This window comes from Myripristis murdjan, chromosome 12, assembly GCF_902150065.1.
Source record: "Myripristis murdjan chromosome 12, fMyrMur1.1, whole genome shotgun sequence".
Classification (NCBI taxonomy): domain Eukaryota; kingdom Metazoa; phylum Chordata; class Actinopteri; order Holocentriformes; family Holocentridae; genus Myripristis; species Myripristis murdjan.
Genome location: NC_043991.1, coordinates 17,350,371 through 17,374,927, shown reverse-complemented (window position 1 = coordinate 17,374,927; position 24,557 = coordinate 17,350,371). Strand labels below are relative to the sequence as shown.

The following is a 24,557-nucleotide window of genomic DNA, read 5'->3' as shown; positions in this document are numbered from 1 at the left end:
CTAGTGTGCAGACAATTCTTTGCACATTTCATGGTCTATCATTCAAGTTTTGGGGATGTTCGTGCTTTGCTTTTGGAGTAAGCTGACTTGAACATCAATTATCAGGCTGTTGTTTTCTTATTCATATGATGCTGCTGCACAATGCTATGTGCCGTTTCTAAAGTAAAACAACATAGACCGAGATATCTTTTCGTTCGGGTTCAGCCGACCAAAAAAGCACAGGAATGTGCGGTCAGTCTCATTCACACCTTGTCAAGATAGAAACCGGAACTTTCGAGGGACCCTGAAGGCATCATAAGCTGGCATGTAACTATTCCCTCCTTTCTCGAGGAGTGTGAGTAGAAACTCTTCAGTAAGATGAGATGAAATTGCATAGGCATCAAGTAAAGGTCCATCCTATTAGACTACAAAACCGTAGCTGAGCATCATGGATACACACTAAATCACTGAATGAACACTATACTACTTTTTAGGGTGAATACAGGCAGTCCAGTCAGGGAGGTTCAGGTTTTTCAAAATTGTTTATTTCTTAGTACCATAAAAAGTCATTTAAGTTTGTCCGGTACAATGCTGTCATTGTTTCTTTCCTTTGGGATGGAGGGACGATGGTGGAGGTTAGGAAAAGGTTGGAGAAAGGTAGAGAAAAAATGAGAGGGCTGGTTACAACTACACCAGATGACCAGCAGATGTCATTCACTTGCTGGCAGCGGTGAGGTTGAAGCATCCTCTCTGGTGGAACTGCATGTCCCTGACACGACGCATGGACTGGATCTGGGGCTGGAAGGCGCAGAACTCGTTGTAGTGCCTGTAGTCACCGCACTCAAACAGGTACTGGTAGCCTCTGTATCCAGGGTACTGATAACCCACCCACCTGCGGGAGAGAGAGAGAGAGAGCAGATGAGGACAGTTAGTGCTGAGTTTAACTGTACTGTACTACACTGTAGTTATGTCACTATAGGATTTTTCTGGGTTTTTCCTGTTACTTGTGTAGGACAGTGTGGATGTGTGTGTACTTACACTCCTCCGGGCACCCTCACGCTGCCCACTCTGTCGGTGAAGCCGTGCGCCCAGAGGGTGGGCACATCATCCTCCTGGATCTCCATCTTGTTACCCTTGAAGTCGGAGAGCTCAAACAGGCAGATCTTGTGCTCCATGTTGTCCTGCAGGGAACAAATAGGGCATGGGAAAAGAGAGAAAGCAGGAAAGTTAAGGGGTTTGGGGGAAAAAAAAACATGAATGATTTGTCACTCTCCCATATTTTTGGCAATAATAACAAGTTTGTTTTCTTCTATTTTTGGCCTTACCATGCGGATGGGCCTGAGGGACATGAGGCAGTCGCTGCGGTAGGAGTTGCTCCAGGTATCCCAGCGAGGATACTCTCCCTTCTCCAGGATGAACATCTCCCCACGGAAGTTAGTTTGCTCAAAGGCAACAAAGCTGAAGAGGGGGGGCCGCCAGGCACAGGGGGGGCACAAGGGGGAGAGGATCAGAGAGAAGGATTAAAGGTAATATAATGATGAAATGTGCGTAAGTAGAAAGATATTTGATTGAAGGTTTATCTGACAGTTGTTGGTAAAATCTGGATTGTGTGTGTGTCCACTTACGGGCCGCACTCCACAATGATACTACGCACTCTATCCATGCCACGGTCACACACGTTCATACACTCATTCTGGATCTCCATCATCCTGCCCTGGAAGTTCTCCTGGTCGAACAGCATGATCTGCACAGAAGTAATATCAGAAGTAATAAGTTAAACCAACAGAATAATGTTTGAGGACAGAGCAACAAGCAAACTGTTTCCCAGCAATCTATCCAAGCTAGTCTAGTTATTTATTTGACTGCTGCGCAAAATTACAATATGAAGCAATGCAACAAGATAAAACAGGTCTCTTGGCTTCATCTGCAATACCAGCTACATGAAATGAAATTGTCTAAAACATAAATTAATTTCCTACAACCCCATGAGTTGTTTTCCATTACTAGTAGCTCAACTCTCTGGTCATACACTCTAAGCATCTATGCTAAGTATCAGGATTTAATCAGTCCACTCGATTTAAAATGTAAAATTGAATCTGCAGTTCACATATTGCTGAAATGAGAAATCAATCTCTTGCTGGATTGGTGTCAACAACTGCGTTATGCTACACAGCAAAATATTTAGTGTTCAAATTTGGAAGAAAATCCACTTTGTGAATAAATGTAAATAAAAGCGATCTGATCCCAACCCTGCTGTATAATGGCTTCCATTAAAAATGTGTAAATAAAACCAAGTATATAATGATACTAAAGAATGTAAGAATGTAGTAATGTATTGTTCATTAAGAAGTCTAATTTTGATGCGACTCACTCTGAAGGATCCCATGCCAGGCTCTCCGGTCTTGGTGGCCTTGCTGGTGGCAGCGGGGGCGGGGGCTCCCTTGTCCTTGGCATCAGTGCCCTGGCTGGAGGCGGACTTGGCAGTCTGAGACATGGTGAGGGACTTTTTGGAGAGTCTAAGTGAGGGATGGAGGAGGATGGAGAATGAAAAATCAAAAGGGGTTCAAGCTAAAGTGATAGGACTCTAAGAGAGTAAAACTGAAGGGAAAGGTAGATGACAGAAGGCGCGAAAAGGAAATGTTCACATCAGCCGAGTAAAGGTGTGGCACCAAAACTCTGACTTAGGGCTGATAGGTATGTTTTGTGTGTATACAGTCTCTATATCAAAAAGGTGTTTAGGATTTTGACTAAAGCAGACATCCCAGAAGCCTGCTGTTTGCACTGGGTACTAATTTAGGCCCTGAGGCCTGGACTTCTGCTTGGGCCTTTGCCCAGGCTGAGGGTGGTTTGCCTGGGCATGGTGGGCAGGGAATGGGCCCTGGCTCTGATTGTGTGGTGGTCCCTGCACTGCAGTGGATTGTCTGGTGTGTGTCTGTGTCTGTGGCTCCTTACCTGCGTTAGTACAGCTTGCAGTGCCGTGTGAGGGAGGCTGGCTCGTGCTGGTCCCTTCAACGCTGCACCCAAGCTTTTATACTCTGGCAAAGGCTAAACGTAGCGGCTCACAACACAATAGAATGCCTCTCGTCATCACAGTTGGCCTGCGCCAAAGCCACCAGGTCATCGCATAGCCTAGAAACACTGTTGGCCCCACTGGCCTGCCTGTAAGCAGTTTACTATCAAAGGAAACTCCTGACAAAGGCATTTTCCCGTATGTTGGTGTGGTAGGGCTACAAGCTATAGTTGCATATAGAGAGGAGGAATGCAAAGGTCCAGTGTTGCACAAAGAGTTAATCCGTTCTCTCTCTGTACTCACACACACACATACAGACACAGTGTATTTCTTTAGCTTTTGATCTCTAATGAAAAAACAAAACTATTTTTTTGGATGATCCTTGTGCAGAACCATATAATTTCTTGGTTTTTGAAGCTATTAAAAATACTTATAAAACCTAAATCTGGAAAACAGGCAATAACTGCTATACACTTGTTTGCTATAAATTTCACAATATTGTTTTGTTTGCTTTACATGACATAATTGAGTATTAATCAAACATAAGTACACAACAAGGTCAGTTTACAGTTATTATGGTCACATTTAATTGTGTTGAGGTTACCCTTGATGAACCAAAAGCTTGGTAAACTGTTGATCTAATATACTTGTACCTACATCCCTACAGACACATCACTTGCCTCAAAGGGAATATGAATTACATGCATTGTTTTTCCTGCTTCCTGATGTCTACTAATTTAATGTTGAGAGGAGACAGTGTGGGTTGATTCAACAACCTTTTATTGCACTGTGTACATCCCTTAACTTTGTATTTATCGCAAATGATACATATCAATAATCACCCAATCATAATTCCTAGAATTTGGATTTTCACAGATAAACTATAACTGGCTTATGTTTGCATTATATCACCACAGGTGCAATTATTTCCACTCCAGAAGCAGGATTAACCTGTGTTTGATAATGCAATTATACCTATGTGTAGATTATGCCTGAACTAATCCTCCTTTGTAATATGTGATTCACATTCATGCTGTATTATGATCATGTGGAATGCAGAAAACACAGGTTTGCAGGTGTAAGATATCTTTTTTTGTGTGTGATAAGACGGTCAGAATCAATCAGTAAATCAATCCTTAAATTGAATTGGGTCTCGTGAAAACAGATTGGAAAATGTTATTCTTTTAATAAAACCCTCATTACACTGATGCACTTTGGATAGAGATGTATATTATCAGTATTTGAAGTGACATTTTATATCTACACTTGGTTGACACAGGAGGTCAATGCTTAATTTTGGGAGCAGGAGGAATTAAGGTGCTGCTTAAAGTTGGACTGGCCATGTGCAGCGTTTCTGCTGGCTTGTTTACAAGTGTTTGATTATGTAAGCAGTCATTCAACGTATTCTGATTCTCTCTCTCTCACACACACACACTCAATGTATTTCTTAAGCTTTTAATCTCTAATGGAAAAACAAAAACTCACTGTTCTGGATAATCCTTGTGCAGAGCCTTCAAATTTCTTGGTTTTTGAAGCTATAAAAACACTAATAATAACAACTTTGAAAACAGGAGATAAATGCTATATACGTGTTTAGTATAACTATTACAGTAACGTTTCCTTGTTTTTACTCAACTTGTTACAGCACAAATCAAGCATAATGACGAAGGATATGTCTTTATCGTTATTGTGCAAGTACAATGAAATTTAAATGCAATCCTTAAAGAGCAAGAAAGTGCAAGAAAGTGCTCTTTAAGGTGAAATCCTTAAGATGCAAGAAAAAAAAAAACACAAAAAACAATGCAATTTAGCAGCCTATAAAAGGAAATAAAAAATGCATTCCACCCACAAAACATTCACATTCTGCAGGTATTGCACGATTAATATCAGTACTGCACAGTGAATATTTACAAGATGTTCAAATTTTTGCTGTGTTTAGTGTAGTTATGGCTCTGGAATAAACCTGTTCTTTAATCTGTCAGTCTATAGCAGGTACAGTAAAATAGTCACATTTAAATGTGTTGAGGTGAACCCTAATCGACCAAAAGCTTGGAAAACCATTGATGGGATATAACTACGTCATTACGGGTGCAGCACCTGTATCAAAGGGAGGGTTCAGTTGCATGCATTGTTTTTACTGATTCCTGATTTCTACTAATTCCATGTTGAGAGGAGAAACAGTGGCTGATTCAAAACTTTGTATTACCCTGTATGCACCCCTGCATTATGCATTTTTAACAAATGATCCATGTTAATAATCACCCTAACAGCAGAAGATAACATTGTTATATATGCCAGTACCCATACATAAAGTTTTGAACATTGTAAACATGTATGAGATTTCATGATCTGTATGGCATATGCCCATTATATTATGTAGTAGTGGTAAATATATAATAACATAAACATTACAATTATATATACTAACATAGAAAATATATAATAAACAAACAATAATGTAAACATATAACAACATATAGATTTTCATGCTAAAACTGTCAGAATCTATCTGCCCACCTATTTTAATTTATCCACTTTAATATGAGAGGAGCTATGGCAGATTTATTCAGTGTGATGCAGCGTGAATCATACCACATTTTTCTAATCATAAAGAATATCAATGTATATACCAAACAAAGGACTGTTATATCAAAGCTAAATCAGCTAAATTCTGATTGCTATTGTTATTTTTACAGTTATTTTTATAGATTTTATTTTTACTTCAGCCTGTGAGCTGCTCTGCACTAAGCACATAAAAAAATGTGTAGATATTTCTATATCTTAAGTATTTAAAGCCAACAGGAGACATGAAATACTAAAAGAGAAATAGTGTTGAAGCAAATACAAATATCAGGGGATAAATAAACAATGAGCATAGCTTTCAGGAGCATCTCCTCTCTCTTCTTGCACCCCACCCCCTTTATCTCCTTGGTCCTTAGTATTTTCTCAGCAGCCCATGCTGTGTCCTGCCTCTCCAATGTTCCTATGCGTCCATGTCCACTGCCGTGGGTGATAATGTGGTGTCTGCACTTCTGCCCCTCCATAGATTAACCATGCTTTTGTCGGGGGGGACAAAGAAAAGCCCCTCCCTGCTGCTGAGCCGGGGCTTTCAGTATGGCCCCTTGCCAGGGGAGGCTTTAAAAGGGTGGGGGCGCGTGGCTCCTCTCACTCTCACGGCAGGACAACCCAAGGGCATCAAAGCAAGGTGAGTCCCTGTCCCTCACCCAGCCAGCCAGGGCAGCATAGCCAGGGTAGCAGCCCCATACCCACACACTCTGTCCCAATCCCCACAACACAGCAGCCATCCATCCACAGGCTCCAGGGCCCAGTGGCCATCACTGCCACCAGTGGATGAGATAAATAGAGGTGATGGAGAAAATCTCTGTTGCAGCAAGGAAGTAATGGGCAGAAAATAAGATAAAGAGATTGAAGGGGAGGGAGAAAGGGCCAAAGTAGCAGAGATGAAGCCCCTGGCTTCTTTGACTGTCTTCAATTTTGTTTGGGAGCTATAAATAGATGTTGATGGTTTCAGTTCAGCAATTATGCATTCAGGCTGATTCTGCTATTCAGCGTTCAGCTATTATCCAGCTAGTGCTTTTCAGCCATGTGAGAAACACTGTGGTTGCAAAGGCCATTTCATGTGTTATGTCGCAATTCAGGCCTTTCATTATATAGAGTGTTCTGTATACTGGAGTTTGGCTTTGAGGAAAATATCATAATAATGGATCTCATGCTGTGAAATTTCAAGTAGTGTTGCTTCAGTTTTGCATGGCTACACTGCATGTGTTGTAACTAGCTACTGACGAATTTGTTGGATGGCTGCTGCTGTTGATGCTGGCAAAATCTGATGCTAAACTTTTTCCAGTCAGAAATGAATGCATGTTTAGCTAACCTCTCTGCACAGTTGTGTGTGTGTGTGTGTGCACTAGAGACTTAGTCACAAACAGAGTATGTGTACAAAGTATTACATGCCCTCATTCGATTGTTATCTACAGATGTTTGCCCCAACTCTTTTTTTTTTTTTTTTTGGTTAATGGCTTTGTCTTTTCCTTCCAGACAAGATGACTCACCATTGCACCAAGTTCTCCGGCCACTGGAAGGTGAGTCTGGGAATGGCAGAGCAGATTCATACATCACCTCCCAGGACATATGTTACTGTTCAGAGAGGCTGCTCAGTGTAGAGGATTCCCTGAGATATGACCAGCAGTCTCCAGAAAAAATGTCCTATCCTTAAAGACACACAATTTATCACCAGGTCCTCTCTGGTCTAGCCAGAACCACTATTTCTGTCCTAGCTGGCAGAAACTGTAAACAGAATAAATCCAGACCAAATTAAGACGTATCTAAATCATGTTAACAAAGACTTGAATTTTTAAAACAACATAAGATTTTTATCTTTCCCCTCGATATCTGTGTTGTTTATAGGTAGAAACATTAGCTCTTTAAAAAGGTGTTGGTTAGAATTAAACCCCTTCTCCCATTTCCTGGGTGCATTTCCACAATCAGGTAACATAGTTTTGTGTGATATAACTAAGCTACTGATTTGATCTCTTACATCAGATGGAGGATCTGTAAGTGGTTTCGGTGGGTTTATGTGATACCATATGTGTGCATCAGACTGCCTGAAGTGTCCCTGTTTCCCTGTCAGATCATTGTCTTTGATGAGGAGTGCTTCCAGGGCCGTCGCCATGAGTTCACCTCTGAGTGTTGCAATGTTATGGAGTTTGGCTTCGAGACTGTGCGCTCCCTGAGGGTGGAGAGCGGAGCGTGAGTAAACAGAAATATATATACACAGGAAAGATGGCTTCACATCATTTTGAGCGATTAGAAATGGCAAAACATTCATTTCCATAAAATGCATGTTATGACAATCTGCTCACAGTTTGTTAAATCAAAGTACATATATATTTATATATAGACTCGTAGTAGTTAGGTTCAGTAATTTTTAGCCCAACACAAGCAAGGTGACAAGGTTTGGTCATGGTGACAATTTATAAAAGATGATATGATTTTATCGGTTAGTCAGGGCAGATGGCTAAGACTTTTGAGTGAGAGAGGAAATGAGAAAGTGATATTTACCAAATCTAAGGCTCCACCCTTGTCTCTTCTTCTCTTGCTTGTCCCCAGCTGGGTGGGCTATGAGCACGCCTCTTACCAGGGACAGCAGTTTGTCCTGGAGAGGGGAGAGTACCCCCAGTGTGATGCCTTCGGAGGTAGCAATGCCTATCACATTGAGAGAATGACCTCCTTCAGACCTATTGCCTGTGCTGTAAGTTGAACTTGGATTTCTCATCAGATTAGGTCCTTCTTTCACTCCATCCATCATTTGCCTTTGTACATAATGTTTGTAAGTGTTGTTTTAAACTGAAAGCCAATGCCTGGTACTCAACGTATACATGTTTTTGAGTGACTGACCAAATAACTGATATCTACTGTTTTGTTTTTGTTCTCCAGAACCACAGAGAGTGTCGTATGACTATCTATGAGCGTGAAAACTTCCTGGGCCGTAAGGGTGAGCTTAGCGACGATTATCCCTCCCTCCAGGCCATGGGCTGGTGCAACAATGAAGTTGGCTCTCTCAGGGTCCAGTCTGGAGCGTAAGTGTCAACAAAGGGGGTTGCTATTTCTGTTTTCTTCCTCATTTGATTTCCTATTCTCCTATTTTCTAAGCATCCCAGTGTTTCAGAATCATACTTTCACAACTATTTTGCAATGACTCCATCTGTACTTCCCTCTCTTTCTCTAATTTCACAACAGATTTGTGTGCTACCAGTACCCTGGTTATCGTGGATACCAGTATATCATGGAGTGTGATCGTCACTGTGGAGAGTATAAACACTTCAGGGAGTTTGGCTCCCACTCCCAGACCCCTCAGATCCAGTCCATCCGCCGTATTCAGCAGTAACAACTTACTCCAAACTCTTCCTCCCATGGACCCTTCACCACTGATTCCCAGTGCTGAATAAACTGTCTTTCTTAAACCTTACTGACTTCCACCTATGTATCTGATTATCTGATCTAATGGTATAACAATTAGATAGACAGACAGATAATCCTTTGTCCTTGAAATTTATACACCAACAAAAATTCCATGATTTCTTTTCACTTCAAATGAATAAACTATTTTTTGTTCTTCTTGGAGAATAAAAAAAAAAATAGAGTCACTGCAAGGGAAGGCGAGGCAAAGTTTATTTATATAGCACATATGAAACACTGTGGTCATGCAAAATTCTTATTGGACAGAGCTCTCAGAATTACACAGGAATTTCAACTTATGCTGCATATTAAGAATAAACTCTGTGCATCAGCACGATACTGGTGATCTCACCAAACATGCTTTATTAAATTAAGACCGAATTAAGCCTTATTAATTAAGAAGGTTCAACAGGTTCTTGCTGCTAAAGCCTGGTTAATTAGTGCAAATGTGTCCTGGGTGCTTCCTCAGTAGGTTAAGCCACTACATCTATTCATTATAAGGAGACTGACATTTAGTAATTAGTTGTTTCTGATTGACCATGCCACCTACAGCAAGAATTGTGATCAGATTTTCCACTTGAACTTAGTTGGTATTGAAGGTGAATACTATTTTACTATGTGAAATTACTAAAATGCAGACATAAGAATAACCTATTTGTACCCAGTAGCCCATCAGTATTCCATGTTTACTAGAGTGTATGCCCTTACAATAATTCAATGTTACAGTTTGGAGACTGAGGTAATTTAATAATAACAATTTGAACAGAAAACAGTTATACCACAAATATGATTTACTTCGTGTTCTTCTCAATTCAGAATGAATATTCTTCATTTGACCCTATACATTTTGAGATGAATACATGCATTTAAAACTTTGTCCATATAGCACACTACCCCTGTTTACCCCTAACAACCAATAGAGGCACCTCAGCGACTAGTGGCATTACCATCACTGGCCAGGAAACGGCACTACGTCTCCACGAAAAAAAAAAAAAAAAAAAAACACGTTACTGGTAGAGCTCACTGAGGCATCCCATCGACATTCACAGTATAATTAATGATCAGACGGTACTGCTGCATCATTTCGATGTAATATGAAGAATACTGGATTTGTAGCAACAATATTTAAAGCAGAGTTGTACATTTACTAGCAGCGATGCTCATGCAGCACCTTCACTGCAACTGGATGTATTGATTGCTTGTACTGAAACTGAATGGGTGAATGAATGCCTTGAAATATTAACATGTTTGTCCAATGTAGTGTCTTGAAAGAAATTACCTGCAGACAAAACAGACGACTACCTGAATACCTAATCCTTTAAGAAAATGATCAAATCCAGGCGCAGGCGAAACTATAATCCAAAAACTGTGATAATGCTGTGATGAATCTGGTTTTGACTCGTGACAACAATGTTAATTGAAAAACGACAACGCATTTGTCACATCATGTGAAAAATACACCCCCTCACTTAACACTAAGCGCTCCGGTCCCAGCCGACAAGCCGTTCCGTGTTTTACAAGCAACTCAGTCGCAGTGGGAGGAAGTTGAACCACAAGGCAAGCAATGCAACATTGCTAACAAAAATAGAGTAAAAATCTATCGAAGGGGGATTTCATATATACATGTGCCATACCGGAGCTGGAAAACCACCAGCGTCAACACGGGGAGAGGACACAAGTGCCACAAGTCTGAGAAGCAGCGGACGGATACTTAGTTGAGCTACTTAGCTCTAACTAGCTGCCGAGTGTGAGCTCCCCAGCCCGGATAGCCTGACTACAGTCGGTCGGGGAAGGGAGAGAGCGACGCTGCTTGGGTCTCATCGTTTTGTTTGAGATATCGACCTGGGTAACCGATTTACGAGAGTGACACATCAGTAGTGTATCGTCATAGATTAATCTCTTTACTTACATAGCCAACGCCAGGTAAAAGTGGTTTGCGCGGTGTTGTTATCAACTGCCAGAGTCAACGGCGAAGAGGAAAAGTTGTCGGTTAACAAGCTAACTACCGTTGGCTAGCCGACCATCTTCCATCGCTCCCTCCCCCTCCTCCACCATCAGCGTCACCATCAGCCCACAGTCAGTAGCTCTGTGCTGGGTCTCCAGGCGAGGAGGGTCCCCCCCAACGCTCGGGGTTACGAAGCCGCTATGGATTATTTTGTGCGGTGTCGGCGACATTTTTGAATACATTGGAACTACCCAGAGTCTTTTCCGGAAAACTCGAAACACCTATTCATTTTTCCCCAACACAAGTAGCCAGTTAACTTGCTGCCGTTTACGTTATTAGGTAAATAGCTGTGTGAAATCGAGCCAGCGTTAATCTCAGCTAGTTTGCCAGCTAATTACGTGACTTGCAACTCGCAACAACGACATTTTAGTGTTGCTGCCGTGTGAAAATCACAACCAGCCCTATCGATTGACCGATAATCCGGACCCCTTATTTGTTAGTTAGCTCGCTGGCTAGCCATTTCATCTTGCTAGCTAGCGTGGTGGCTGGCTAGCTGACGAACCGAATTTTGTTATTGCCAGCAGGCTGAAGTAAGTCGTATTTAGACGTGCGGGCAAAGCTTGTGATTCCTTGGCTGCCCTTCTGCTTGGACTGGATATGGTGCTAACGTTAAGCTTGTAAGCTAAACTGCATCTCTTGGGCGACATTTTGGTGATTGATGAGCCGATAAGGAACATTTCTGCTCACACAGGAAGCCAACAACGACGGCAACATAAACAACAGCACTGAGTGGATTTTATGGAATGCAAATCATGATTCTTTTTTTCCACCATGATCTAACCTTTGCCTAACTGGTTTTATTTCTGCTGGCGTTATACACGTGTCCCCCGTATTTTTTTTTATTACAATAGAGCTGGTTTTCTGCTGTCAAGGCGTAGACTGTTGAGCCAGTCACCTTTTGACTGTGCAGCTACTGATCCCACAAAAAATCAAATCATTTTTTCGCCAACCTGGGAATTTTAAGAGTACAATCTTGAAACACATGTCGCACTGGAACTGGACACAAATCAGTCATTTGGACACAATTCCAACAGGAGGACTACGAAACTCGCAGGAGACCTGTAGGATTTGACAGCGGTCCTCTCCTCTGATCCAGCATTTAGTGCATCTGCCTATCCGTGAGACATATCACATCAAAGCATTGTGCCAGGGAGTACTGACCTCAAAACAAGATCTCATCAATCTTCCCTTGGAGTATTTGCAACACCTTTTTCGTTCGTATGATACCAATTCAACGGAGCTGCATTTTTTTGCACTAAATGAGATTGTAAGGACTGTGATCTTACCACGGATGATATGTTTATGAAGTGAGCTGACAACCAATGTCTTCCCTCTAGAATTTCATTTTTTCTTTCACAATGATTGTTTTTTGAGACGAAGCCAACAGACCACAGTGTGAGAAAACGGACATTAATCCAGTCGATGGTCAGCCCTGCCATCCGCTCAGCTGGCCCTGACATGCACCTTGGCCCTTGATGTTGGTCATATCGTGTGGACATTGTTTTTTTATTCCCTAAAACATCCCCCCAGTCAGATATTTTATTGAATTGGTCGTCCAGGGTTGAAGATGGCGGACCTCGAAGCAGTACTCGCCGATGTCAGTTATTTGATGGCGATGGAGAAGAGCAAATCTACTCCAGCGGCCCGGGCCAGTAAGAAAATCATCCTCCCCGAGCCCAGGTGACTACATTTACAAAGAGCTTTATGTTGCGCTGTGGTCAGACCGTGTTTGTTTGCTTGTCAATGTGATGGATGTTTGTGCACGCCATGTAGCCATATAGGGAGATAGAGGCGTGCTTCCCCTCCAACCTGATGCAAGTATAATGACTATAGAGCATTTGTCAGTTCAGCTGTCTGCAAACATGCAGCAACTCTCTGGCTTCGTGATAACATCGTCACCCATCAAAACAGCCATATACTGGTTATACCGGTTGATTTGTATTGATATGAATAATAACCCTTAACAGGAATTTAATTCACTTGGTTTAGGCATTTGGTAGCTTTTCATTTGGTAGCAAACCTCATGTGGCTCACCCTTTGTCATAGTAGGGTTGTGATACAGCTAGGTAAAACACGTTCCCCCATCATATGGTTATCTTCTGATGGGATATTGTTGCTGGTGATGCACTTGGCAAGATCTCTTCAGCTATATGTATTTCAAAATGTTCGGTCAGCCAGCCTGGTTTTGATCACAGGCTTGACTTACATCTGTCCGTTAATTTCTGGTTTTATGTCGCATGTGCTACAGATTTTTTTTTTTTTTTTAAGCTGGAGAGGCTTGCTTTCTTATCTTTGCTGCTGTACAAGCCCTTTGAGGCAGCTGCTCTTTCAATAAATGCTGTTATTGAACCAGTGCACTGCTGCTACTGATTGTAGCCTCTGCTCATTGATCAGTGAGGTTGTACAACCAGAGAAATAGCCCACTGCTTTAAGATAAGGCCTCGGCTAAAATCTATGTGCCTTTCCAAAAAATACCTCACCCCCCAACACCCACACACAACCCCCATATTCCTTCACCCAATTTGTACATTGTTAAGCCCGTGGGTTTGAATCATTGTCAGTCCAGGCTGTGGGTATGTAGTATGCAGCTTGACATGAAAGAGGATGTGGTTAAATTTGGTTATGGAGATACTTGCTTTTTGTACAAGGTTTGTCTAATTTCACAATGCTACTTGGGTTGAGCACAGTGATAATACATGAGATCAGCAGCTCTCTTCAGAATGCAAGTAAATGGCTGCTGGTGGGTATCTTTGTTTATTCCCAGTGTTGTCAGTTAGACTTTAGAGCTTCTGTTCATGTTTGTAAATAAGCTCATCATACTTGATATTTATCCCTTGCTAAATGAAACATTATTATGGAGATTCCCACTCTTAGCTTAGTCTGCCACAAGGTGCAGGCCCTACATGGTGACCTCAGAGATTTATATTGGTTTGATAAGTCATATGATTTAAAGCCAGTGTTTGGTCCACGAATGATGTTGATGTCTTGCAGGGTTAGCATTAAACAATAGCCCTCATACTGCTTCACACATAGTAAATGAATGTTGCCTGGGAATACAGTTTTTCTAGTTGAAAAAAAATGAATGGAAGAATATTTTGTAAATATGTAGTTATCTCACATTATCAAGTGAAATCTTTGTGCATCTAATTTTCTAAATCTATCCATCCATCCATTGATCCAGTTTGACTCAGAAACCCCCAAAACAAGACTTGCCCTGCCCCTTGGCAGACCTAGCAGGTTCACCTCTTATGCACTCCCTAAAGTACGAGTTTTACCTCTGTGTTGAAGTGTCAGAATAGCTGTGGCTTAATGGCTTACACTAGTGTAGGCATTTATAGTTCCTCGTTCAAGAGTTTGTGTGCACACTGAGCCCATTGCTTAAACACTTGACAGCATTGTCAAGCTTTTATTAATTCTGCACTAAAGACGCACAGATGAAACAGAAGCAATCATGTTTACGTTATCTGAAACAGAGAGCTCTTTCTTGGAGAATTGGTGCTGTCCAGACTGATGATTTGGGATATTTTCACTATTAATTTGGTGCCATTTTTCAGTCTGTATAGTTTTGGGGTAATGGGGCACACAGATGAAAAAAAGCTTTTAAACGCCTCCTTAAGCTCCGCTCTCTTCAACCTTCTCCATGTTGTCTTTATTATCAGTGGAAATTAACCACAAAACATGTAGGAAGTACAAAGCAGTCTAACAGATAAGTCATAGCTCTTGTGGTTTTACCTTGTCCTATGCACAGTCACATTTTTGGAGAGGTGTGCAAAAGCTACAGTGATAGCCTCTGTGGGCTATGCAGGAGCCCAGACATCAACAGCATAGCTAGAGCAGCATTTTGATGCAGAAGTACCAATTGGCCTTAAAGAGGGATTTTGGGCAACAGAACACTTCCTTTGGCAGTCATATTAAAGGTTGCCACATCTTGACAACAATAGCTGAGAACTGCTGACCTTATTTCTAAAGTACCAACCACGGTTAATTTAAAGTTGTTGACTAGGAAGTGAAATTGTGTGTGTGTGTGTGTGTGTGTGTGTGTGTGTGTGTGTGTGTGTGTTTAGACAATATTATCATGCTAGCTAACCATAGTATCTGGTTTACCTGTTGTCAGTTTTGTCAGTATATTCAGTTTACCCAGATGTGGTTTGTATGTAGTAGTCTGCCATGAACTCCCCTGCTTCACAGGTCTCCAATACAATGGAGCTGGATGGGTATTCATTTATAGAGCTCAAACTGTAAAAATGAATGTGTGAAAACCTCAACAGCAGCAGCTCTTTCCAGAATCAATGACAGAAACAATGGATTATGTTGGATACCCAACATAAGCCCCCAGAGGTGAATAGTTTCATTTGGATGTATTTTGTGCCAAAGAACACAGACAAAGTGTCCGAAATATGAATTAGAGGTGAATGGAGACAGTTTGCTGGTGTTCCATAGTACAAGATTTTTCTAAAGCAGTTCTTCACCATTTTTGCTCTCTCTTTGGAAAGAGTTGTTGTGCTTGAGTGTTTCTCAAGTAACTTCTTGACAATTTGAACTCCACAAACAAATACCCATCTGACCTCATTGATTTGGGTGCTGGGAGACGAGATCTGGACTGACTGGAAACCGTGCCATATCACACAGAAACTATCAGGATGGAAAGACTGAATAAGGGTTAAGTGGGAAACTATATTCTTTTGTTTTTATTTTGGGTGAACTGTTCTTTTTTAAAATGACACTAGTTGATATTCCATATTAGTTTGCAGAGTAGATAAAAAAACTTGAGGGGAAAAAGCTGCTTGCTTAGGCTAACAAACCCGAAGCTACAGTTCCAAGTGCTTTTGAGTTGATTCGGGGTTAAAAACAAGTTGTTGTGTCATCATAGCCACAGTCCTGAGATAAGTCTACAGATATTTAACATGGCTAATGGGCATTGTTTAAATGCAGTACTATGAGCAATTTTGTTAATTTTTGAATAAATTCTTAACCCTGGAAGCCAGGTGAATCTCATTAAACACACTAACCAATCAAATTAGTTTTTGGGTTGTGTCTGGAACTTGCATTCAAGATGAATGTTTAGCTGTTGATATCCTTGGTATCATAAAACCAATCACTCTAGAGGAAAAAAAGAACCATGACATTCAGTTGCTGACAAAATTGGAATCCATGATGATGAGTTCCTATTGAAAATTGTCAAGTTTCTTGTTGGAGATGTTTTCGCTGTTCCTGCTGGATTTCAGTGTGTCACAGACAATTAGTAGATTTTGCTTGATTGTGCAGTGTTGTTTGTGAGCTGTGTGGTATTGTTTGCCCGCTGACAATATCATTTCCATGACAACAGTGTATGCATAATATTCTATTGTGCCTAAATCATATGACTTCTTCTCATTTGTTTGAGAATTTAGTATAATGCAAGGTGAGTGAAATCGTTGACAGTCTGATCAAATCATGAGACTTGTGTTGCTTGCTAGGCTAGTGAATTATCAGCATATCAATTTGCTTCTTAAAATGTTCTAGAGGAACTTATTTGAACAGCAAGTGGATTTTGGCTTTTGCATGAATGGTGGAGAGAAAACAAGGAGTGGCGTGCTCAGCCATTTTAAAATGTACTTGTGTAAATCCGAAATTGGCTACATTTTGTTCTGGCTTTACTTAAGAGAAAATATTGCTTCAGCAGAGTTTTTGGGCCAATGATGAATCTAAGTTTCAGAGACCTGACTGCATTTTTCCTGAGGAGAAAAAAGTAGCACTGCTGAGACATTGTTGTTGCCAAATGTAGCATACTGGAGCATAGTAAATAGTGCTGGTATGCCACCCTCAGATCGTAGCAGAAACTACACAATTATTCTGGTGATGTTCAGTAGAAATTCTCATGAAGTGCAGTGTGTGAAATGGCATAGATCAAACCTTGTAAACCAGCCTGTTTGTGTGAAATACAGGCTATCCAACTTCAAGTGCCAGTCCAAAAATACATTGGTACAACTTTAGAAGGTGTTGATAGATGTATCTCAGTTTTTTTTTTTATATCCCCTCCCCTTGTTTGCCAAGCAAAATAAATTGGGGTGGTTAGAAAAGAGGAACTTGAGATTCTCTTAGCCAACCCTTAGACCTGTTTGAAACTCTCATGAGAGTGTTTTTAGCTGGCTATCATATTGAGCCAGTCAGCTATACAGAAATAATTATTTGATGTGTAGTGCATGTTTATATATAAATGTTTTCCAAAGTAGTAGACAAGTAGTGTTGTCAGGCCAGTGCAGTGATATAGTAATGCAGGACCTTTGTTTGAGAAATGTTCCAGGCTATATCAGGAATGTTTCAGAACCATTTCTCTTGCTTAGCAACTGAAGTTTCCACTAATTTCACTGATTTTTAAATGACCAATATCAAACAGTTTAAATCATTAGTTCTTGGAATACATTTAAAGGGCACAGCACACAGCTGCCTCACAAGAAATTATCAGCCAACCCAAGCCTAGCCCCTGTGTTAGTTCACCTGGACAGCACAATTGTACCTTGGTTGAAGAAATTTATGTCATTTGCTATATAAATCCCTCACCCTCTATAAAGCTTTACGGAAGCATGCCATTTGAAGTCATATTTGCAAAAAGATGGGTTATTTCCTCTGTTCGGGAAGGATAACTTATAAAGTGAATTGTAATGGCTGTTTGGCCTTTTATCCAGTGCTTTCTTTTAATGCATTTACCTCTAAGATACCCCAATAGGGGTAGCAATTGATAAGATTTTATCAGTGCCGCTTTCTAAACAAATCCCTGATAATCCTTTTCTGCAACAGTTCTGTTATTGGTTCTTGTTTTATATCTGACCTGAGATCCAAAATGCTACCCCTGTAAGTGAATTAAGTGTAATTCTGCTTTTAATCCCAAATCAGAATGAATAATAGATAGCTTCTGCTTGTAGCATACTGTTGCATTGTTATTCACAATGCCCTTGATTTGAAAAGGACTCAGCCTCCACATCACACAGCTGAACATGCATCGCCTGTATACTGTCTGTGTGAGTGACAGTGAGGCTGTGGCGTGATGTAGAGAGGCTTGGGGAGGGTGTTCAATTTGCTCTAGCGCAGGAACAATTGCCCTGTAACAGCTAACGCTGTTTCTTTATCAACATGTAGTGATACTTTGAGTTTCTTCTTCCTTACATTTGCCTTGTTTAGTTTGTCTTTCTTCTAATAGTTAAGCCATCTGTTCAGTCACCTCTAGTGTAACATTTTCTGTGCTTGTTTACTGCAACACACTTGAGCTTCAAAGCAGCTGTACCCAAACACACACTCGTCTTTGCAATGCCTGACTGTGTCACATTACAGGCTCACAGTTGCCCACAGACACCAGTTGAGGCAAGAACTGAGAGTCAGACAATTTGATAGGAGACTGAATCTATGATGGATGATTCAAATTGTTGACTTTGTACTAGCAGCTCTATTGCATTATTACTAGAATTCTGCATGCTGTTTTGATATTGTTACAAGATCATCCATCCAAAGAGCTTTCACTGATTATATTGACTAGTTAAATGTGGTGTACAGAACAAATAAATTATAGTTTTGCAAGCAGGGTACAACTCAGTCAATACTAGTTATATCCATGTTGTTAGTTCGGTGGCAGTTAGAGCCAAAGATAACTAGCATATTTAGTCATTTGCTATCTTTAATATTAAATTGCCATTTCAATGCCCAGAAAGATCCGTTAAAGTAGATGTGAATGAAGAAGCGCTTAATCCAGCAGTTGTGTCAAGAGATGTATTGTTTTCCCAACTGGAGAAACTAATTCTCAAACTGTACCTCAAAGGAATGGTAAACCCAGTTAAAAATGAGGATTTTCTAGAGTTCCAGTATGCAACGGCTGCATATACATTATAAATAAATGTTCATGTTCAAAGATTGAAAGGCCTTCCTCTGAGTGACACAGTAGTATACTTTTTAAACAGTGTCAAATTTACTGCAACAGGAGGGAGACAGATCATACAGAAGTGGGAAGTTCCGCACTGCAAGTTTAAAGCAAAATTCAACTTTGGCAGCATTGGGTTGTACAGTTACCTGGGTGTCATATGAGTCCACATGGTGGTGAAACATTCTCATTAGTTGGTCCGTGCTCCTCTGGCCTGCTAATCCAGAACATTGTATCTCTCAATTCACTTCCATAGAAAAACAGCTCCCAAAATAACACTTTTAGCACAGAGATGAACACGAACAAAGGGGATTATGCCAATACCAAAAACAATTCCCTGTACCCATTTTTTTTTTTTTTTGAAGAAATCTCTCCTTGTTATTTTCCTATTTTTTTTCCTATATGAGTTGGAAATTAGAACCAGCAGGTAGCATCTGCAGGAAACTTCTGCAAAGTAGCCTGGCCCCAGGAATAAACGACCTGATAGCACTGTCAAAGATAATTGCAATTACACAGAGAAGAGTTTTTCTTTATATTGGCCTAATAAACTTTGTTCTTGATAGTTTATGTGCTAAAAGTGTTATTTTGGGAGCTATTTCGTCATGCTATGGAAGTGAATGGAGAGACACAAATACAGTATTGTGGATTAGCAGCCCAGGGGAGCACAGAGGAGCTAATGAGGATGTTTCACCACCATGTGGACTCATATGACACCCAGGTAACTGTACAATCAAATACTACTAAAGTTAAAGTTTACTTTAAACCAGTATGGTTTATTTCTAGATGGAGTTTCTAATTACTCTAGAGTTTCTCTCCATACCTATTTAAAAAATGACTGTTGTGGTGATGTTTAGCCTATGTAGTAAATTATCCATGTTTTTTTTTTTTTGTTTTTTCTTATTATTACTGAATAATAAACTTCTACAGAATGTACCAAACCACAACCACAAGCAGCAAACACTGGCTCAAACTGCAAACTGTAGTTGTCTCTAGGTTACATTTACAACTTAAGCAGGATCTGTTACAGTGAAACTAAATGCCTTGCTAAATTACCTCACTGTTCGTATACTAGATGCACACTCAAGAAGCGAGGCTACAAAACATGAAAACATGTACGTGAAAGGTTAATGCAAGGTTTGCAGAGAGAGAGAGAGAAAGAGAAAGAGAGAGAATGTTGCATAGTGCTTTTGTGAGCATTGTTTGTTAAGTAAGTTTATGCAAGATATGAATTTCATTGCCTATTACCCACTAGATTACATTACAGGAGCTGTAGACATAAAAGCATTTCGTGATAAAAACCTCTTCTCTTGGCAGGGACAGTTGGGCTCATCTAAGCCTCAGTGAATAGACATGTAAGGAATTAGACTGCTGTAGATTGAGTAAATAAGCATGCAAGATTTAGAGTAATAAATAAAAAAAAGCCAGTCAACTACGTCAGTACTGCTGCCGGGATATTGTCCAACACTGCAATAGTTCCATTTCTACACAACCTGATCCCACCAATGGTTATTACACTTGACCTTTTTGGTATTACCATGGGTCAAATGGGTTTAGAGAAATTATTGAACAGTGATCTCAAGAAAGCACCTGTAAGAATGTGATTAGCATGAAAAGACAGGAAGAGGCTGAACAAAGGCGAGTATGAATAGTATCTTCTATATACCTGACAATAGCAGAGAAATTTGATAAAGGCTGTGCTGATTGGGTGCAAAAAACAAAGACAGCCTGTGATATATGCAGAGCAGCAGTTTGAATGCGTAGAGGTTTCAGCTACGTGTCTGTGGGGGGGCAGTTAAATGTGGCAGTTTGGAGATAGCGTGGTGCTGCTACATTCTCATCAGGCCAAGGCTTTGCCCGCTGGCAGAGAGGTGAGATTTTGACAGCAACACTGGAAGCAGTTGAGATGAGAGGCATGGGGGAGGGGGTTGGTTGACCCACTGTTAAAGAGAAATCCACATAAGAAACGAGACATTGAGAATTGTCCAGGAGCAGAAGATAGAAGTGAAAAGGTATAAGGACGAAGGAGGTTGATTGTGTGTTGTCATAGGAATCTCAGAGATATATGGAAAGTGTACATTTCCACAGTGCTAATTATCACAGAAGTCATGCCACTACATTTCTGTTATGTCTTGGTCAGCCTGAGCAGTTTTTATGGAGCATGCCAAATCACAGTTTTATTGTGATTTCATCACTGGTGTCCATCACCTTACACAAGGTGATGGACAACAGTGATGATACACAATACAATAGAGAGGTTTGTCAGTGTTTCACTAATCAATAGTTGTGTATGTGTTGTACATATTCCACCTCTGTAAAACTTTGTAACTTTGTTGTGCTGCCAGCATTGCAGAAAAAGCTAATAACAAGGGAGGCATTGGTGCTATTACCCATTAAAGTTGTTTTGGGATCAGATCTACTGGCACACACACACACAGGAAAACTGAAAAATGAAATTGATGTGAATTTTCACCTAGAATTGCTTCTTTGTCACTAGAGCAAACACATTATTGTAACAGAAATAACCTGGCCAGACATCTCTAGTGCGTGTTTTAAATGCACACTGATGGTATTAGGAGTTAAGAGATAAGTTAGTTTCACTTTCATTCTGTTGTGACAGTCGATAAGCACATGTAATGATTAGTTTGATAATTTGATATTCTGACAAACCCAGCAATTAAATAATTCCGCCACTCAAGAAAAATATTAAAACAGGGTCATTGTGTTGTGACAAGATAAAAATTGTAACTGTTGCCGTTATAACTCCTGCACTTCAGCAAACAACGCAGATGCTGTGCCAGTACTTATTACCTGTCTTTCCACCATCATGCCACTGTGAGCTAGGACTATCTTCAAGCCTAAGGTGTTGATGGCCCTCGGCCTCCAGCTGCAAGACCAAAAACCATTTGCGCTTTCACTGTTGTACTGATGTAGTCTTGTCTCGTCCATGCACACGAGTGGAAAGTAGGAAGCGAGTGGTTAAGGTCTGGATACCCTGCACCAGTTAACTACTGCAGAACTATGTACCATAGGATTTTTTTCCCCTTTGGATGCCACTTTGTGCGTTCTGTGCTTTAACTGCCCTGTACTGAGACCGCAGTTTTTTCAATTTTTGCCGACTGATCCCGTTGTGTGTTGGATACCCACTGCTGCCAGTGCTCTCACTATATATTGCATAGCTTCCTCAGCTCGGCAAACACTGCTTATTTGATGATGGACATTATCCTCTGCCCAGGTAGAGAACAGAGCCTTAATGTTCTCGTTTGACTAGTTCTGCCGGTTATTCTCTATTTTCTTTTCTCCGTTATTTTTCTAGGACAAAAGCAAGCTGCTGCGGTGACATCTGTACTTGTCAGCGGCACCCATCTCCCTACCTGTGACCCTTAACTCCTCCTCAGACCTCAGTTAGCCCTGTTTGGCCCATGGATATTTGGTGGGCCATTAGCACCTAGAAACTGGCCCCAACAGCCCCATGAGGCGTGATCAAAGACTGGAAGTTACAATGGAAATGTAACTGGCTTTGGCCAGCGCTAGCACGCCCACGTTTGGCGTTATAGTGGAAAGCCAGCTATTTCGATCTCTTCTGTGTTAGTAATGGAAGGTTGACTGAAAATACTGCTTCATAAAATTTTAGGGGTATGAGGAACATCATTACTGGTTTCTGAAACTTGGAGAAAAATAATGCTGATTCTTTAAGATCAGTATGAGTCTGAATAATTTTTCATAGAACAAACTAAGCAGTTACCGCCTAGCCTATTGCAGTGTTAGCATCACAATTTAATTAGGCCTACTTTGACGCAGATCCAGAAATGTCAGTACAGAATGGTAATATGTTCAATATTTACAAATCTGCACATTCTCCTCAGTGATTGGTGTTACAAACTACTGTTCAGACTTACACAAAAATCCTAATCTACCTTTTCACTAAAAAGTGACCTAATCTGAGACGGCTTCTATAGACTAGGTAGATAAAAATGTAGAGCATTGTTGGTATTGTACTAGTTAGACTATAACATTTTCTACAAATACAGTATTTTATACCATTGCAAAGAGTATTGTGTCTGGTTGATGTTGGAATTGCTTTGTTCAGACTGCAGGCAAATCTGATTTGTTTCTCAAATCTAATGTAAGTGATCAGGTCAGATTTAAATGTTCAGACACCAGTAACCTATTTGCATTGGTTGCTGTGGTAAGGATACCACAGGATACATGTACTTACAGTAACTAAAGGCATGCTTCAAATGTGGAAGCAAAACAAAAAGCTGCAGAAACGGAAAACACACATTATCTTTGGCTTTACAACATTTACTTTTAAGTTGCAGTGCAGAATTCATCCGTCACAGCAGACAATATCATCGACAGAAGAGACTGATGTGTGCGGTAATGTTTTGTGCCACAGTTACATGTGCTGTCCAAATACAAAAAAAAACTCTGGCACTCTGGATGTGATGCCATCGTCATATTTCATGTCACATGTGACATTAAGGATGGTTTGTAAAGCATTTTTTTGCGGCCTGAGCAGTGATAGGAGACACTAATGTAGAAATCTGAAGTGAAAGTCATGTCAAACTGTATACAAATGTGACTTATTTTGCAAAAAGTAGTTTTTTTGTGTCCAGACTTGATAAAATTAATGTGAATCCAATCTGGATATGCCTGGATAAAATCAGATATGGGCCGACAGTCTCAACAAGATTTTGATTACAGACCTTTACAACCCGAGGACACAATGACTGAAGAATAGTGCCTCTTGCTTCTGGAGCTGGGCGAAATTCAGTGTCTTGCTCAAGGACACTTCATGAGGTTTCTGTTCACTGCATTGCCCAGCTGCCCCTTGATTGATTACTGCCACTTTCTCTGTGTCATGTCATTGTTAAAACTTGGATTAAATCTGTGGTATTTGTCTTGGAGACAGCTGAAGTTCATATAGGAGCAGAATAGTAAGTGGCAGTAATAAACCTTTGGTGTTGAGAGACAGTACCTGAATGCTAACTGGCAAAAAAAAAAAAAATCCCATGTCATCACAAACAGCCAGCTGTATAGCTAACACTATTTTGCTTAGCTGAAACAACTGTGTTTTGATAGCGTCTTGCACCTGCTTTTACCAGCTACACATATTTGAAATATTTGTTTTTTCAGGCCCTTGTTTATATAGTCGGCTATGGTGCAATATTGGGGATAGAATAAAATAGGCCTACTGCAAACTATGTGCATATTGCATATTTTGTGGTGAGCATATGTCCAACTGCTGTGCAGGGGCTGTGTTCAGTGAGCAGTGTTTACCAGAAATGACCCGAAGAAAGGTTAGAGTCAGCCGTCAATGATTCAGTGGGGCTCAGAAATGAGCCTCTTCTAAATGAGGAAGCGTTTACTTCCTAGGTTCTTGGTCCCGTGGCTGCAACCACAGTTAACATGTTGCTCCACTCATCTACCACTCAGTCCCACTCTCCCATGAAATCTGCCAACACTGACTCAGGTAATTATCCGCATAACTGTTTGAGAAGATTGGTCTGCTGCCCTAATTTTGCATAGCAGGCAGTGCATGCAGGTTTTCAGCTCCACATCTACCCATGTTTTGTAGCAAGTTACAGTTTTAGCGCAGGTTGCAGTGTTTTTTTGGATACTTACCAATAATAAAAACATTTTTTCAGACTAAAACTGCATGCCATTATGTTGTGGAAGCAAATTTAGGCTAAATGATA

The 24,557-nt window shown here is 40.6% G+C and overlaps 3 protein-coding genes and 1 long non-coding RNA gene across 5 annotated transcripts in view; 2 read left to right on the top strand and 2 right to left on the bottom strand.

The window, feature by feature from the left end:
- Positions 1 to 502: 502 nt before the first annotated feature.
- On the bottom strand, positions 503 to 3,011 carry crybb1 (crystallin, beta B1). The gene is made up of 6 exons (XM_030065338.1): positions 2,932 to 3,011; positions 2,351 to 2,495; positions 1,605 to 1,723; positions 1,305 to 1,437; positions 1,018 to 1,160; positions 503 to 871 (listed from the first exon to the last, which is right to left on the bottom strand). Exons 2-6 carry the CDS (start codon positions 2,471 to 2,473, stop codon positions 694 to 696), a joined length of 696 nt encoding a protein of 231 aa, XP_029921198.1. The 5' UTR covers positions 2,474 to 2,495; positions 2,932 to 3,011; the 3' UTR covers positions 503 to 693.
- Positions 3,012 to 4,822: 1,811 nt separating this feature from the next.
- On the bottom strand, positions 4,823 to 10,947 carry LOC115369382 (uncharacterized). Its single transcript, XR_003929158.1, has 3 exons — positions 10,875 to 10,947; positions 8,069 to 8,162; positions 4,823 to 7,736 (listed from the first exon to the last, which is right to left on the bottom strand). It is a non-coding gene; the product is annotated as an uncharacterized LOC115369382 (long non-coding RNA).
- Positions 6,077 to 8,965, top strand: cryba4 (crystallin, beta A4). The gene is made up of 6 exons (XM_030065982.1): positions 6,077 to 6,194; positions 7,046 to 7,089; positions 7,638 to 7,756; positions 8,117 to 8,258; positions 8,444 to 8,586; positions 8,747 to 8,965. Exons 2-6 carry the CDS (start codon positions 7,051 to 7,053, stop codon positions 8,892 to 8,894), a joined length of 591 nt encoding a protein of 196 aa, XP_029921842.1. The 5' UTR covers positions 6,077 to 6,194; positions 7,046 to 7,050; the 3' UTR covers positions 8,895 to 8,965.
- grk3 (G protein-coupled receptor kinase 3) overlaps positions 10,459 to 24,557 on the top strand; it is a 56,503-nt gene continuing 42,404 nt past the window's right edge. Inside the window, exon 1 of one of the 2 annotated variants that reach the window (XM_030065980.1) lies at positions 10,459 to 12,650. In XM_030065980.1, the coding sequence (XP_029921840.1) occupies positions 12,538 to 12,650 (113 nt within the window). In that variant the 5' untranslated portion in view covers positions 10,459 to 12,537. The remainder of the gene's footprint in view (positions 12,651 to 24,557) is intronic. The other variant, XM_030065981.1, reaches the window with a different exon arrangement.

Coding starts and splice junctions, on each gene's coding strand:
- cryba4 (XM_030065982.1), top strand. CDS start 7,051: ATGACTCACCATTGCACCAAGTTCTCCGGCCACTGGAAG. Junction 7,757..8,116: donor CTGAGGGTGGAGAGCGGAGC/GTGAGTAAACAG, acceptor GCTTGTCCCCAG/CTGGGTGGGCTATGAGCACG. Junction 8,259..8,443: donor TCAGACCTATTGCCTGTGCT/GTAAGTTGAACT, acceptor TTTGTTCTCCAG/AACCACAGAGAGTGTCGTAT.
- crybb1 (XM_030065338.1), bottom strand. CDS start 2,473: ATGTCTCAGACTGCCAAGTCCGCCTCCAGCCAGGGCACTGATGCCAAG. Junction 1,724..2,350: donor CTGGCATGGGATCCTTCAGA/GTGAGTCGCATC, acceptor ACTTCTGTGCAG/ATCATGCTGTTCGACCAGGA. Junction 872..1,017: donor GTGAGGGTGCCCGGAGGAGT/GTAAGTACACAC, acceptor TCTCTCCCGCAG/GTGGGTGGGTTATCAGTACC.